This window comes from Betta splendens, chromosome 1 (genome assembly GCF_900634795.4).
Source record: "Betta splendens chromosome 1, fBetSpl5.4, whole genome shotgun sequence".
Classification (NCBI taxonomy): domain Eukaryota; kingdom Metazoa; phylum Chordata; class Actinopteri; order Anabantiformes; family Osphronemidae; genus Betta; species Betta splendens.
The window spans coordinates 16759952-16776360 of record NC_040881.3 but is presented as its reverse complement, the minus strand read 5'-3'; the positions used below and the strand labels follow the sequence as shown (position 1 = coordinate 16776360).

Genomic DNA, 16409 nt, shown 5'->3' with positions numbered 1-16409 from the left:
AACAACACGACGCTCGGGAACCCGTGCGCGTCGTTCTCTTGGGGGCTGAACTGCGCGTTCGCATTTTCCTGTATTAACATCGACTATTAGAAACTGCGGCTTGATCATATCGAGGCTGCGAACAAAGAACAACTCCTGTCCGCGGAAAGCCAGTCAGTTCCACCTTAAATATCGTTTGCGTCGGTGGCGGAGATCGAGGCGCCATCTTCAGTCCACCTTAAGCGCACAATGTGGCCGACGAACGCAAGCGAACCAGTTAGGCTTCCGTCCTCATTCTCCAGCCGGGGATCGCACTCCGGTTTCCAGCTTTGACACAGCGTCACTTGTGAAACAAGAGAGGGGGAAGAAGACGCACACGGCCCGAACCCCATCAGCACCACCAGGAGAAGATGTCCGAGCCCAATAAGTACCGAGAGTGGATCCTAGAAACAATCGACTCCCTCCGCTCCAGGAAAGCCCGTCCAGATCTAGAGAGGATTTGTCGAATGGTCCGGAGACGACACGGGTCAGACCCGGACCGAACCAGAACCGAACTGGAAAAACTGATCCAAGAGCAGACGGTGCTCAAAGTTAGCTACAAAGGGTCCATATCGTACCGAAACGCGGCGAAGGTGCAGAGGAAAAGCAGAAAGAGGAGTGAGTTCACGGCCGCCGGCGGCAGCGGCGCGGAGACGGCGGCGGAGCGGAGCAAACACGACCCTCTGAACAACAACGGCGACAGCACGCACAGCTTCACGGACCAGGAGGAGGGAGAGGAGAACTCCGAGCCCAGCCCGGACCCCCGCGCTCCCACATCAGCGAGCCCCGCCGGCCAGAAGCCCAAGCCTGCCTCCAGCCCGAGTAGCGGAAACGGGTGCCTCGGCGGCGGCGCAACGACGGGCTGCGCGGTCGGGAGCAGTAAAGACAAGAAAGCAAGTGCGCCAAGAGACGCGGCGTCGGGACAGCGGGCGCACGGGGACGGTGCGCCTCCGAGGACGAGCGCGCACGACGCCGGCGACGGCGGCAGGGACACGCTGAACAAAGCCGCCGCGGTCGGCGGAGCGGCGGAGTGCGGCGCGTCCGGAGCGGACGCGCGCGTCCAAACTTGCTGTGGAAGCGTCGACAGCCTCCCGCAGCAGCAGCGGCACAGGCAGGCGGCGCCCCCGAAGCCCAAACTTCGAGTCGGAGGGGACGGCATCAGAGCGGCGCGCAAGCACGCGACCTCGGACCTGGGCGACAAATTGGTGGCGTCTGTTCGCAGCCTGTCCGAGCGCAGCCTGAGAGGCGGCTCCGCCGCCGCGAGCAGAGGCCACATGAAGCCGCTCGGGCTGAAGGAGATTTTGGGCTATCTGAGCAGCCAGGAGCGGCTGTCGGACGAGACGCTGACCCGCGGTAAAGTCAAAGTGGTCATGGAGAGAGAGGTGGCGAAGGGCAGGCTGCGCAGGACGCGCTGCGGGAACATCACTCTCCCCCTGAGGGGGATGGTGGTGGAGGAGCCGGTGCCGAAGGACGCGTCCGCTGACAGACTTGTGAGGAGCGCACTGCAGGACAAGCCCGGTGGGAAAAAGGTGGGAAACGCGAACTTAATATTTGCAACACGTCCTGGTTGTAGGGCTGCTGAACAGCGCGGGCTTGATGGCTCGCTCATCAATTAATGATCGCTGCTTAAAACGCACCAGGACGCGCTTCTCTCGCCAAATAATAACGGGGAGAGCAAAGTGTTGCTGTGTGGAGTGATTCCTCTGCCTTTCGGTGACGTGTAATTATATTCGTCGCATATTTTCTCCGTACCCTCTGTCAAATGCGTTCGCGTGTGCGTGAGCGCGGGCGTGTGCGTGTTTGTGTAGCTCGGCTTCCTGCACAAAAGGTGCGGGTTACACGGGAGAGCAGACGGTCTCCGGAGCGGCTTCCCTGGGCGCGCGCGCCGTAAGGAGCGTCTCTGCGGGGCGCGCGCACGAGCAGCCGCTGCCTTCGTTGCCACAACACTATTTGGGGTCAATAACGTCTGATTTGTTTCTCAGGAAGTTTGGCTGGGCTGTCTGGGCCTGCCGCGCAGTAGGCGGTTTCAACTTGAGACGTGCCGCTGCCGCTGCCGCTGCCGCTGCCGCTCCCGTGCGAGCGCCGCTCTGTCGCGCAGGCCGGCGGAGGACGACTCAGCCCAAACAGCCGAACACCGCGTTCGCTCGCGTCGAGCCCATCTCACGGCCTGAGACGCGATCCTCGCCGCCTAGTCTTTGCCCCTCCCTCCAGTCTATCCCCGTATTTCTCCTTTGTCGTGCATCATTAAAGGCTTTGAGTCGTTGCTGACATCACTCCCCCTTCTCCCCCCGTGGGTGCAGACCTGAGCAGGCTAAAGTGGGCGGCTATCGTTATTTATTTCTGATATGTGCCGCTCTCTAAGTGGGAGGCATTTTACATTTACACTTTTTTTACCCTGAAGTAGCAGCAGATTTTAAAATCCAGTTTAAAGCTAAAGTCTAGAACAATGAGCCATTGCTTTTGAGAACCTAGATCAACTCAGGTGCTCCACAGTCCTCCCACTGAATGAAGGCCGTATCATCGCCTTGTAGACACACAATCTCAAAAAACTTTACATGTTGTTGCAGCCGCCGTCCCCCTCAGTCCAGGAGAATGAGCCAATGGAAACAGAAAGCAAAGAACAAGAAGAGGGAAGAGAAGAGAATGAGGAAGAGGAGGATCCCCAGAGTTCTGATGAGGAGGGAGGACCGTCTCTGGTAGCCATGACAACAGAACCAGAGCTCATTGACAAAAGCACAGAAGATGCTGGGATCCAGGCAGCATCAAAGCAAGAGAGCCCCCACCAGCAGCAGCAGGATGCTATAGGTAGCACTTCATATAAGCACTTAATCATCTTATTTGTTGTTGTGCTTTGCTTGAACTTGAAGGGAACTTGAACTTTGGGCAACGGTTTCCGTTTTAGATTAGGTGCCATTACTTTTAGGCCCAAGTTGTATAAAGTTCTCATGAACGTTTCCCCTGCTCTCGTGTGTCCTGCTCGTCTGTCAGGGCCGGACTCCTCCGCCCCAGCGCCGCGTGCGCCTGCTCAGGGAGCTTCACCCTCACACTGTCGCGATGGACACGTGGAGGAGAGAGCTGCTGAGCCTGATCAGATACACACGGCGGCACAAGTAAGTGGGAGCACGAGCGTTCTAGTTTAACCAAGGCACAATGAGCCTTGCAGGTTTATTGATATGTTATTATCACTGATATAATAAAAAATCAAATTGTACCTGAGAACAATGAAAAGTAACAGTTTATCTGATTCTGAAGGACAGTTTTCAGGTGGTTTTGTTGGCTATTTGATTAATATTAGATGATGTACAGTACAGTACAACATAACACAAATATTTTCTGGTATAGATTTACATATATAATGTATAGGTGGAGCCTATCCCTACCTGGCGACATGTCCAGGGTGTAGCCCGCCTCTCGCCAGTCCATTGCAGGATTATACTGACATAAAAAGAAGAACAAAGTGAATGAAGCAAAACATGACTGCGCCGAAGTGCTGACACTGTGAGAAACCCATCCTCTGCCCTTAGCTCTAACCTGAATCAGAGGGTGTGTTGTTCCAGAACCTCATTCATCTGCACACTTCAACCCACATCAGTTTAGACAGAATGAGATTATCGGCTTGTCATGTTCTCCCAGCTACTTTTTGTCATGTCATTGCATCATGTTTGTAGAGGGTGAAACATCACCTTTTAGCCTTGTTAGTTTTTACAGTTTTCCTGTGTTTTTTCTTGCTCTGAAGCTGTGATCCATCCTGCAGTTCTAGCAGAGCCAGCAACAGATGCTGGGATGTTAGGATGAACTCAAGGAGAATCAATACTCATCAGTACAGCTCAGAGACAGTGTGTGTGTGTGTGTGTGTGTGTGTGTGTGTGTGTGTGTGTGTGTGTGTGTGTGTGTGTGTGTGTGTGTGTGTGTGTGTGTGTGTGTGTGTGTGTGCGTGCTAGCCTGCGTGCGTGCGTGCGTGCATGTGTGTGCAAACTTTATTTAAAAGGTAAAACTCAACACATATTGACACGTTGCAGCAGGAAAGCACAGGTGAAAACCAAATGAATAATAACTGAACTGTACATGCAGCCGGCTGATCTGCACACAGTCAGGACTCACTGAGCTGCTGCTGGATGGAACCAGTGTTGTTGCTATTAGTAGCACCTGAGCTATTGCACCAGTGACACCATTATAATGGTCGATTAAAATTTTGCTGTACTACTTGTGATGAATGGAAACAGTGGCGTAAAGATCATAGTGAAAACCACAGTACACCTTATGGTACAAGACGTGGCGCTCTCCAAGCTCATTTAACAGTGAAATGAGAGTCGGACTGTGGGACAGCTTTCATAAAAGTCGTTAGGAGCTATAGAAATACATTGTTTAAAGAAACAGTATTCGTAAACTTTTAGGTGTTTTCCTTAGTTTTCCTCAACCAAGGAGTTTAAAATTAGATTGAAAGCAATTGTCATATTTTTACCTATGTTTTGAAATCATAGCACCCACCTTTTCACTGACCTTCTACTTTGGGAGCCTATGGACAGGTCACCGGTCCATCACAGGGAAAATACTGTGGTTTCAGTCTTGCACTCACACCTTTCAGAAGGTCCAACAATCCTATTTGTGGAAGTCATGACACAAGAAGCGCACCTAAAGAAGCTTTGCATGTGTACAGTGTAGTTTGAATAAGAAAACAACAACACAAACACCCGCCCACAATATTAGCTGCTACTGACGTAACAACTGAACGTCTAGAAAAAATGTTCTCATTCAAGAGATAATGTAGGCAGATTTAGGCCTGTCTGCAGGCTGAAGTCACCTTACAAGGTTTATACTTGGACAAATATGATAAATCCAGTTCTGTTAACTGTTGGTAGCACAGCAAAAGTTTAATTAATAACTACTTTATTACAACTTAATATTAGTACTTATACTAAGTTTATATTGTAGGAAAATATGATAATATGAAAATGAGTACATCTCGAGAAAAAGCTGTTGTCTGGTTTTATTGAGGAGGTATTCAAACAACAGTGAATAACATTTGTATGTTTTTTAGCACCTTACAGTTGAGACAGGAGAAGCAACCTGAGGCCAAGGTTTGTTTTTGTAGAGACCACCAAAAGGTTTTGCATAAAGTTGATTTGCTGAAGAAACATTTGAGCTTTGTCAAACGCTGCTCCGTCACAAGCTCATTTCATGCCTTGCACACATCATCATTTACCACAACACATGGTCCTAACGTCCCGTTTTAGGGTTGGGGTGATTGTCTTACAAGAGGTGGAGGAAGTCACCTTAGAGTTGCAGATTTGAAGCCTGTGTTTCTTTGCAACAAATAAAAACACTAATGAAAGTAATGATAGGTAATAATAAACAAGGAGCTAGCATTTTTCCTCGCTAGATACACAGTCATTGCTCACTGCGTTGTCTATCAGAGACGATTCCATCAGCATAGTTGTACGTGGGCTCACTTGTTCCAGGCCGTAGCTGTGTTCCTTTTGTCCTGCTCACTCATTTGCATTTTTGCTTGTCACCCCCATGCAGAATCCGGTGCAGCCGGACAGGATCAGCCCCACATCCCCAACATTAAATGGTGAGTTTAGCTAAATTGTTGTGAAAAGGAGCGTAAAGCTGTCAGCAGAGAGAGGAACCTAACCTAACTATTCTTTTGCAGGCCTGGAGTGTAAGAGTGAGGTGGGTGTCGCGTCCTGCCTGCTCACGCCCACGGCCTCCCCGAGAGACTCAGGTCTGTCTGAGGAACGGACAATAAATGGAGGAATTAGTGGAGAGTGAGTATAGTATAGTGTTATCAATTGTAATTATAATAATGTGTTGTAAATTATTTTTTCACATGAAGAGCATCTTGAATTTCCATGGATCGTTGTGTTAGATATCTATTACACACTGTTTGGTTAGTTAAACCTCACAGAAATAATTGAATTGTAGCTGAAGTTGTACAGTTGGAGCTAAAGACGGACTAACATTAAAATGAGTCACATGTATCAGTAATAAATCCTACACATACCTTTGCTTCATGGGGCATTTTTAATTCTAGCCAATCCAATGTGCTCAGAATGATGCGAATCAGGTGACTAATCTGAAGAACTAAAGTTACAGTGACTGACGGTTGTTTGTATATTGGGATTGTCGTTCTACAGCCAGAGTATTTATTTTCGTTTCAGTGGTTACAAACATTGAGCAGAAAGTGACTTCTGCTACTATTTATGCTATGACAACGTGAGACAGAGCAATCCAGCTTTAATTTATGCATCGCTATACAGTGAAATTTCAACAAGGACTCTTCGATCATCTTAATCAATTAGGTTAAGGTTTCAGCATCTGAGGGGCCCATTGCCCTGTGTTTTATCTCTGCAGGTTTGTGAAGTCTGAGGGGGCCAGTGGGAGCCCAGTGGACTGGACGGTGTCTGACGTGGTCAGTTACTTCACTGCAGCAGGGTTCCCTGAGCAGGCCGCTGCCTTCAGGACCCAGGTGAGCCTGCAGTAGCGCGTAGCGGCCAGTAGGGGGCACCACAGGCAGAAATGATGGCTGTAATGTACATCAAACGCGCACCTGCCTACACACACTGCTTTTCTCTCTTCATTAGGAAATCGATGGCAAGTCCCTTCTCCTCATGCAGCGTAACGATGTTTTGACTGGTCTGTCAATCAGGCTCGGCCCCGCCCTCAAGATTTATGAGCGCCATGTAAAGGTTCTGCAGAAAACACACTTTGAGGATGACGACTGCTAGCAAAACACACAAGACTGTTTTTTTGTATCTATATAAAAGTGAAGTAATAATGTAAAAATGCATGCATGATATACGGTGCACCTCACTGCCCATCTCATGATACACACACACACACACACACACCACACACACACACACACACACACACACACACACACACACACACACACACACACACACACACACACACACACACACACATGCACGCACGCACACACACATACACACTTCTTCCTGGGCCTCTGCAACTGCTGCATAAACACACAGAAAAGACCAGGCTTCATGGACAAAAAGGATTTTTTACCAAAAATAGCACAAGTGACAAAGGCAGAAAACGGACACATCAGGTTTTAAGATGCAGAGGTTCAAAACCATCAGGCAATTTCTTTTTTTTATTTACTGCTATTATGCACTTTGGAACTTTCCTACTTAAACTGTGCAAGATAATTTGTTTGATCTGCTCCACGCTGACCTTTATGCACATTTTGTAAGAGGCTGTAGTTTTGCTGTGAAATGTTGGGTATTTATTTACTTTTTAGGGGCTGTGCGATGAGGGCTTCTTGCTGTGGGTGTGTGTCTGTTGATATGCACATGGAGAGAGCATATGGGAGAAAAGAGTAATATGTTGGTCAGATTTATAATGCTCGCACGTGTGGGTCACCTACAGTATGTAGTCCATAATAAATGGTGGCCTGAGTAGAGGAAGGCCTGGTTGTGTAGTAGACTAGCAAGTGGTTGGTGTTGTGTAGCTTGTTTGTTTCGAACATAGTTTCAGATAGAAATCTGTCACTTAAACCTGCTTGTAAATGCTTTAAACCTATTTACTTCACCGCGAGGAGCCAGTTTCACAAAGGTCCATTAAAACTAACTAACAGCAGACTTTGCTGTAAGCTGTGGCGACATTCCTACAATATGTCAGGATTTATTTCCTATTACCAATTCAGAATGTGTCAGTAATGTCTTGGATAGTCTCAAACTATTTATTTAAAGAGACTAATCGCACCTTTAGAAATTAGGAACTGTCTTGTAGTGATGTGAACATTGGGTTCCTAAAATACGTGTAACGCTGTCCAATCAAAATCAACCGGCGCTGTAAACAGGATGTCACTGTGGCATAACTAACAAACAATCTTAGAACTCTGTATAGATGTGTATTGTATGAATATTTTGTCACAGCTATATGAAGTGCAACCATTTTAATTTATTTCTGTGTAGAGCCGCCTTTTAAACAGCTGCTACAGGTTCATTTCTTCAGCTGGCTGAGACCAATATCTTTGTGAAACCAGCTCCAGCATAGGCTCCAGAAAGGTGGACCCAAACCACCAAACTGAACAATCAACTCTCAACTGTATATAATGAAGTAATTATGTAAATATTTGAAAGCATATTCCATTTATTGCATTAACCATTTGTAAATGATCAGAACAGTATCTAACAGAAAGATGTTATCGCAGGGTAAAGCTGAGTCAATCAATCAAATAACCTCATACCACCAGCACTTTTTAACTGTTTAATGGTCAACCTGTAGAAACCAAATGATATAAAACTGTGTCACAGCTCATTGCACCCCCCCTCCCCCGAGCAAACTACATTCATGAAATTATTATTGCTAGTTCTTCATCATGGAAGTGTTTTTATTTTGTCTTTTTGTTGCATTTTTAATTGTTTTCAGTTGATTCTTCACATAATGATTTCACGTTTAAGTGGATTCCTCTTTCTTCAGACCTTCTCTACCTCTCTCCACTTGTTCATCATCTCCTCCTTCCTTCATTTGATGTCATGAGTTTCCATGGGGCAGTGTACAGCTGCGCCTGTGCCCTTGTTGCTTGCCTCTTATTATTTGTTAAAGGACATTTTTAGTAATAAAACATTAACTTAAAACACCACAACATGAATGTTCTGTTGTTGCATGTTTTGTGTGTCTCTTTTTTTACTGTTTGTGTCATGAATGATCTCTGTGCATGTAGAGGTGTGTGTGTGTGTGTGTGTGTGTGTGTGTGTGTGTGTGTGTGTGTGTGTGTGTGTGTGTGTGTGTGTGTGTGTGTGCGCATCGTCGAGGGAACACACCAGCACATTTAAAGCAGCTGGGTCACAACAGCAGCTCTGTCCCGTCACAGCGACAAGGAGCCGTGTCCGTGCTACATGCAGTATTGGAGGATTTAACACACCGCAGACTGTGCGTTTGGAAAATGGATTTGATACAGTATTTATTTTGCCATAAATATTTCAAACTGAGTTGGGAAGTCTTCCCACTGACCAAGTTGTGCAGTTGCTCTTGCTGGTTGGATGCAGAGGGAGGAGGACGCTATTGAGCTATATCTGTCCCGGGACACTGTCCAAGGTAAGTGCTTGGGATCTCTGTGTGAGTGCACATGATGAGGTTACAAATCAAACAGGGAAACAGATGGGCGTATTATTACCTCCAGTGGTAAACAGACGGGCTGCAGCTCCTACAAACATGGTGGTTCAAGGCTTAAGAGACGGACAAAAACACTGAAGCGCTGCTGGAAACTTCTGCAGGTGAGAGCAAAACTTGAAGCTGTAGGCCCTGATTACAGCAAAGCACATCAGCTTCTGAACTTAAAAGTACCTTGGCTAAAGAAGGCTGTGTGGACAACTGAGGACATCTAGAATCGGACCAGAACCAGGACAGCAGACATGCCAGGCCCAGGAGCAGCAGAGTGAGTGAAACAGCTGCATGTGTACGGTTTGTGTACACTCGTGCATCTTCAAGCCTGTTATCGTTCACACGTGTGGCCGATGGACTTTTGTTTTTGTAATAGTGAAATTCTTGACGTTACAATTAATAGTAATAATCACTTACGAAGATTTTTTTCACGTTTTCCTTGGTTGCTATGTGCAGAGCCAGAGTCTAAATACAGCTCAGTGTCACATGGGGAAATTAGAGCTATGAGTGCTGGCTCCATGTCAGGCCGTCATAATATGTGTCTTGTTTGGAAGCTCAAAGGGAGAAGATTTCTCCACTGCCATCCTGAAGCAGAAGCACAGACCAAATAGGCTCGTTGTGGATGAAGCGCTCAATGAAGACAGCAGCATTGTCAGCCTGTCTCAGGTGTGTGTGAGTGTGGTTCTAAATCGCATCACGGTGTGGCAGGTTATTGCTCAACTCTGAGTGTGTGTGTGTGTGTGTGTGTGTGTGTGTGTGTGTGCGTGCGTGCGTGCGTGCGTGCGTGCGTGCGTGTGTGTGTGTGTGTGTGTGTGTGCGTGCATGTGTGCGTGTGTGTGTGTGTCTGCCAGACTAAGACAGAGGAGCTGCAGCTCTTTCGGGGCGACACAGTGGTGCTCAGGGGGAGGAAGCGGCGTCAAACTGTTTGCATCGTCCTGACTGATGAAACCTGCGGGGACGAACGTATCCGGATGAACCGGGTGACGCGCAGCAACCTGCGTGTCCGGCTGGGTGATGTCATCAGGTAGAGACATTGTCACTCAGTATCACATGAAAGGAAGGTTTCCATTAATCACGTGATATGCTTTTAATCACAGCATTCATGCCTGCCCTGATATCAAGTATGGGAAGAAGATCCACGTCCTCCCAATAGACGACACTATTGAGGGACTGACAGGGAACCTCTTTGAGGTTTTCCTAAAGCCCTACTTTCTGGAGGCGTACCGGCCTGTGCACAAAGGTAACACTGATCACTGCTACTGTCCCTTTTACCACATAAAAAGGGACACTGGTTTCTGTCACCATCCTAAACACTGTCTTTGTTGTCAGACGACATCTTCTTGGTGAGAGGGAGCATGAGGGCAGTGGAGTTCAAGGTGGTAGAGACCGACCCCAGCCCTCACTGCATTGTTGCTCCAGACACTGTCATCTACTGTGAGGGAGAGCCAATCAAAAGAGAGGTGTCACTTATCTCGTTTTGTGTTTCTTGATTCATCACCAGTGTTTCAGACTAAACTAATCTGAAGCTTGTGACAGGATGAGGAGGAGAGTCTTAATGACATTGGCTATGACGATATTGGAGGCTGTAGGAAGCAATTGGCCCAGATCAAGGAGATGGTGGAGCTTCCCCTAAGGCACCCAGGTCTTTTCAAGGCTATTGGGGTTAAGGTATCGTACAGAACAACACACATGTAATCAGTTCATCCACCCATGTTTGAAATGATCAGACATTTGTCTTTTCATGATTCAACGTGTTCTTCCTCCTCCCGTCAGCCGCCCAGAGGGATCCTGCTGTATGGCCCTGCAGGCACAGGAAAGACTCTGGTGGCTCGAGCCGTAGCCAACGAAACCGGTGCCTTCTTCTTCCTCATCAATGGTCAGAATGCTTTAAAGCCCATTCTCCTTCAAAATGTGTTAAAGCCTCAACAATTTGCACACATTCGATCGGTGCACTACAGTTTCTTACATGTTGCCCACTGATCTGTGACAGGTCCTGAGATCATGAGTAAACTGGCAGGAGAGTCAGAGAGCAACTTGAGAAAGGCATTTGAGGAGGCAGAGAAAAACGCTCCAGCCATCATCTTCATCGACGAGCTGGATGCCATCGCTCCCAAGAGGGAGAAGGTAAACAATCAGGAGGACGCTAGTGGAATCTGTACATATGTTATAGGGTTATTATACAGTACATGCTTATTTGCATCAGGATGCAGGGACAGAAAGCTTTACAATCTTTAATTTGTATAGTGTGTGACCTCTGACCTTTTTTTCCTGCGTGTGCGTGCATGTGTAGACCCATGGTGAAGTGGAGAGGCGGATAGTGTCCCAGCTCCTGACCCTGATGGACGGCCTCAAGCAAAGAGCTCACGTGATCGTCATGGCAGCGACAAACAGGCCCAACAGCGTGGACGCGGCTCTCAGACGCTTTGGTCCGGCAAGACACAACCACACACACCGTCACACACACACTCAAACACGCCGTTAAAACTGGGGTGATGTCTGTCTTCAGGTAGGTTTGACCGCGAGATTGACATCGGAATTCCAGACACGACCGGCAGACTGGAGATCCTGCAGATCCACAGCAAAAACATGAAACTGGCAGAAGATGTCGACTTGGAGAGGGTGAGAAAGCGAGGCAGCAAAATGGCCTGCGAGTAAAGTGTTTTTTTTTCTATTTCGTTCTCTGAGCCTCTAGTTGTGGTCTTTGCCTGTGAGTCAAGGTTAATAAATGAATAGTGACGAACACAAAGACGTTACACTCAGCAAAACTACACCTTCTAGCGGCATCTGTCTGAAATCTATGTTTCAGATTGCCACAGAAACACATGGCCACGTAGGCGCCGACCTGGCTGCTCTGTGCTCTGAAGCCGCTCTGCAAGCCATCCGCAAAAAGATGACCCTCATAGACCTGGAGGACGATTCCATCGACGCTGACGTGCTCAACTCAATGGCCGTCACCATGGATGACTTCCAGGTACAAAACCTCTTTTGGCCTGTGTGCGTTGATTTTGTCATTTGGGACTGGGTCGTCAATGGCCAACATGAATTTACTGATTGAATGAATAATGCACAGTTGCATCTCTGTCCTCTAACGCTCCCACGTGTCTGTGTCAGTGGGCACTGAGTCAAAGCAATCCATCTGCCCTGAGAGAGACTGTTGCAGAGGTGCCTCAGGTCAACTGGGAGGACATCGGAGGACTGGATGAGGTCAAGAGAGAACTGCAAGAGCTTGTCCAGGTGAGCTAAACCACAGATTGTGCAAACAGCAATCCCATCAGCGATCAGTTTACCTTCATCTTGCTCTCTTCAGTACCCTGTGGAGTATCCGGACAAGTTCCTGAAGTTTGGCATGACTCCATCTCGGGGAGTGTTGTTCTATGGCCCTCCAGGCTGTGGGAAAACTCTGCTAGCTAAGGCCATTGCCAATGAGTGCCAGGCCAACTTTGTATCCATTAAAGGACCTGAGATGCTCACCATGTGGTTTGGCGAGTCAGAGGCCAATGTCAGGGACGTGTTTGATAAGGTCGGACATGAATGAGGAGTAACAAACTGGTAGTATTAGCAGGGCAGTCAGACCTTTGGGATTTCTGAACTCCTCACTTCATCTCTGCAGGCCAGACAAGCCGCCCCCTGCATCTTGTTCTTTGATGAGTTAGACTCTATTGCCAAATCCAGAGGAGGTGGAGCTGGTGATGCAGGTGGTGCAGCTGACAGAGTCATCAACCAGATCCTTACAGAGATGGACGGCATGTCAGACAAAAAGAATGTTTTCATCATCGGTGCCACAAACAGGTACACACAAGGCTGTTTTATGTGTGGTTTTTCTTAAATCACATTTTTAACTGGCTAACTCTTGGCTCCAGACCAGACATTATTGACCCAGCCATCCTGCGACCGGGCCGTTTGGATCAGCTCATCTACATCCCACTCCCAGACAAACCATCACGCACTGCTATACTAAATGCCAACCTACGCAAGTCTCCTGTTGCTCGAGTGAGTGACACACTCGTTCATTTCTCTCTGCAGCAGAGAGAAAAGAAAATCTAAATGTGGCTTTTACTCGTAAATTATTTATACATCCAACAACACATACATAAAGGACACACATATATTTGTTAACATATATTCATAATTCTGCCTTTACTTTTGGTCCTCTTTTCTATCCTGGATATAGGACGTGGATCTGGAGTACCTGTCCGGCATCACAGACGGTTTCTCTGGAGCTGACTTGACAGAGATCTGCCAGCGGGCCTGTAAGCTGGCCATACGTGAGGCCATTGAAGCTGAAATAAAGGCTGAACGCCAGAGGCAGAACAGACCGGGCATCCCTATGGTCAGAGTTTCATTCATTTATTGCAACACGTGCAAAATGTTCCACTCCTCAAAACAGTAACAGGCTGCGTGTGCCTGCTACAGAGAGAGACTGTGGGAGATAGACAAGTTCCCTAAAGGGCGGCTGTGTGTTTTATAACTTTCAGCCTTTGGACTGGGAACACACACACACACACACACACACACACACACACACACACACACACACACACACACACACACACACACACACACACACACACACACACACACACACGCATGCATGCATGCACATAGAGTATATTGTGACCCCATGAAGTCCTCATAACATCTCTTTGCTGGATACAAGGATGAGGACTTCGATCCAGTCCCAGAGATCAGGAAAGACCACTTTGAGGAGGCGATGAGGTTTGCTCGGCGCTCTGTCAGTGACAATGACATCCGCAAGTATGAGATGTTTGCCCAGACTCTGCAGCAGAGCCGGGGTTTTGGAAACTTCAGGTACGAATTGATATGAAATTGCTGCATACATGTACTACTACACGAAATCTAACTATTACTATGCGATGACCTTGCTGTACGTTTACTCCAACACATTTATTTTTACTCGGCCTAGGTTCCCATCTGCTACTGGAACCCGGTCTGGAAGTCAAGGGTCAGGTTCAGGCTCAGGCTCAGGCTCAGGAAGGCCACAGCTTTATAGAGAAGAAGGCGATGATGATCTCTACCAGTGATGAAAACTCACATAATGGAATGGCCTCTAAAAAAATTGAAACACGCAAAACTAAAGGACACTAGCAATATATCAACACATTTTTAAACAAACCAGAAAACATCAATACTGTAATACTGTAATTTGAACAGAAAATAAAATAAATGCATGTTGTACTGTATGAATGAGTATAATTAATAAATGTGTTTCTCTACCTTTATGGTCATTTGTTGGAACCTTATACATTGTTTACATTGTACATTGTAACAGTTTGGACTTGGAGTTTTGTTCCTCAAAAAGATTTAAATATTCAGTGGTCCTGTGTGAATCTAGAACCCATGTAGCAGTTATCTTTTTGCCTTTCTAAGAAACAGTGATATTTAATGCTATTTTAACGTAATGCTTTATTAATTTAAAATCCTGCGGAACCTTTTTCATTTTGGTAGGAGGTTTCGGGGACATGTTTCACCAATAAACCAGTCCGGTCGACGTTTATTTCCGGTAGGAGGCGGAAGTGGACTCAAGGCTTGTGGAGGTGACCGAATTGCATGTAGGAAAATAATTTTGTAAATGTTAGAGCAGTATTAACTAAACGCATTTATTTACAGTGGCAGGACATCGTCGACGTCATGGGGTCCCACCTGGTAAGACGGTATATCACCGAGAGGGACACCGAGCCGGACCCATCGAGGGAATTTGAGTTCGACCCCCATTTCGGCTTTCCAGAGAGGAAAGAAAGAGGTTCGTCAACTGCTACGTCACAGGGAAGCTAGTACCTGCATAGTGTTTATAAATATCTAGAGTGAAATGATATTCTTATTAGTCCTGTCCTTTTGAGCTCATCTATCGTTAGCTGGACTAGCATTGCGCTAATACTTAGCTTCACAGCTGCCATTGATCTACTATTTGAGGTCGATGCCAAATAAGCTGGTTTATTCCTTCTGTGAAAGTCTGGGGTACAAACATACTTAGCTGGTCATTTAAACCACCAGCTTCAATCCATTCTTAAATATGCTCAATATTTATTAAATATAAAATAAAATTATTGGTATTTTTAAGAGTCTGTTATTTTAGCCTCCCAAGATCTCCGCACGATAACATTTATAGTTTACTATACAAATTAGTATTTTAAAATACAGATGCCCCTTCGTTATTGGCGAGTATTTTATAATACATACATTGTGGGGGCAAAATTCCCAGAATATTGACTGATTTGGATTAAAAAACTTAAAATGTCACATATCAAGCAATGCTCTTAGCTTGATTATCATGAACTTAGTTGGTTAGAACATTTATTATTATAACGCAACTAAGTCGTTATGTGCTTGGGTATTATCAGTATACCATTCTTTTTTCTTAATGAAAATAGCCTATTCTTGTCTCTGAATTTGAAGGGATTTCACTACATCAGCTTTGTACAGTGGAAGATTATTAACATTTATTTTGTCTTTGCCAGTGATGATCGCGAGTCAAGAGCAGATGAACTTGGCCCAGCTGCCTTTGGAACAGAGGGACTATTGTGCCCACTACCTTCTGAAATTCCTGAAGTGCAAGAGGGACAACTGGCCAAATATCTTTGCCTGTAAGCACGAGAGACACGACTGGGACTACTGTGAACATCAGGAGTAAGTGCTTACAATCGCTGAGATGTTTCAGGGTTTAGCAAGCAACTTAATTGGTTTGATTTTACAAAAGGGCCTTTAGCAATTGAGCTTTAATACTCTTGCATGCATTAATGTTTATGTTTGGCTGGTTTATCAATAAACATGCTGAAACTACATAACACAGACATAAGACTGCAAAGGCATAATAAATGCTTAATTTATTTGAAGACGAAAGTCTCACTTCAAGTTCCCATTAGACGTTACAGGAGCTATAGCTATTTTTTAAGAGGCATAATGCATCAACCTGAGATTTTAGAAACTGATATTTAACTACCTCCCCTGTCTTTTCTTCCTCTAGCTATGTGATGCGTATGAAGGAGTATGAGAGGGAGAGGAGGCTCCAGCTGAGAAAGAAGAGAATTGAGGCTCAGGCTAAAGCCGCATAACCATCCTCTATTTCTTTGTAAATACGTGCTCCTGTCCACACAAGAAAAATAAACAATATTATGTAAGCTCTTAGCTTGTTCTTTCAAAACAAATACTTTATTGTTGCATTTATCAAAGCAGGTGTGGTCTGTCATTGTTTTTGAGAAAATACAAGGTATTTTAGTTATTTCATCACTTCTTTTAGC

The 16409-nt window shown here is 46.2% G+C and overlaps 3 protein-coding genes across 4 annotated transcripts; all 3 read left to right on the top strand.

Moving 5' to 3' along the window:
* Positions 1–24: 24 nt before the first annotated feature.
* samd1b (sterile alpha motif domain containing 1b) lies at positions 25–8635 on the top strand. The gene is made up of 7 exons (XM_029143316.3): positions 25–1547; positions 2586–2823; positions 3007–3128; positions 5542–5590; positions 5672–5786; positions 6373–6487; positions 6603–8635. The coding sequence occupies exons 1-7, from the start codon at positions 390–392 to the stop codon at positions 6744–6746; spliced, it is 1941 nt and encodes a 646-aa protein (XP_028999149.1). The 5' UTR covers positions 25–389; the 3' UTR covers positions 6747–8635.
* Positions 8636–9070: 435 nt separating this feature from the next.
* zgc:136908 lies at positions 9071–14387 on the top strand. Of its 2 annotated transcripts, none has more exons than XM_029143150.3 (19): positions 9071–9087; positions 9173–9427; positions 9708–9819; positions 10005–10177; positions 10251–10393; positions 10483–10613; positions 10690–10821; positions 10927–11029; positions 11144–11277; positions 11444–11579; positions 11660–11772; positions 11960–12124; positions 12265–12387; positions 12461–12673; positions 12764–12942; positions 13014–13143; positions 13325–13483; positions 13811–13962; positions 14078–14387. In XM_029143150.3, the coding sequence occupies exons 2-19, from the start codon at positions 9405–9407 to the stop codon at positions 14193–14195; spliced, it is 2439 nt and encodes an 812-aa protein (XP_028998983.1). In that variant the 5' UTR covers positions 9071–9087; positions 9173–9404; the 3' UTR covers positions 14196–14387. The 2 variants fall into 2 exon arrangements, with proteins under 2 accessions (XP_028998983.1, XP_028998990.1); XM_029143157.3 differs by lacking the exon at positions 9071–9087 and having other exon boundaries at positions 9187–9266; positions 9348–9427.
* A 162-nt stretch (positions 14388–14549) lies between these two features.
* On the top strand, positions 14550–16289 carry ndufb7 (NADH:ubiquinone oxidoreductase subunit B7). The gene is made up of 4 exons (XM_029144483.3): positions 14550–14708; positions 14782–14914; positions 15630–15798; positions 16136–16289. The coding sequence occupies exons 2-4, from the start codon at positions 14803–14805 to the stop codon at positions 16221–16223; spliced, it is 369 nt and encodes a 122-aa protein (XP_029000316.1). The 5' UTR covers positions 14550–14708; positions 14782–14802; the 3' UTR covers positions 16224–16289.
* Positions 16290–16409: the final 120 nt, after the last annotated feature.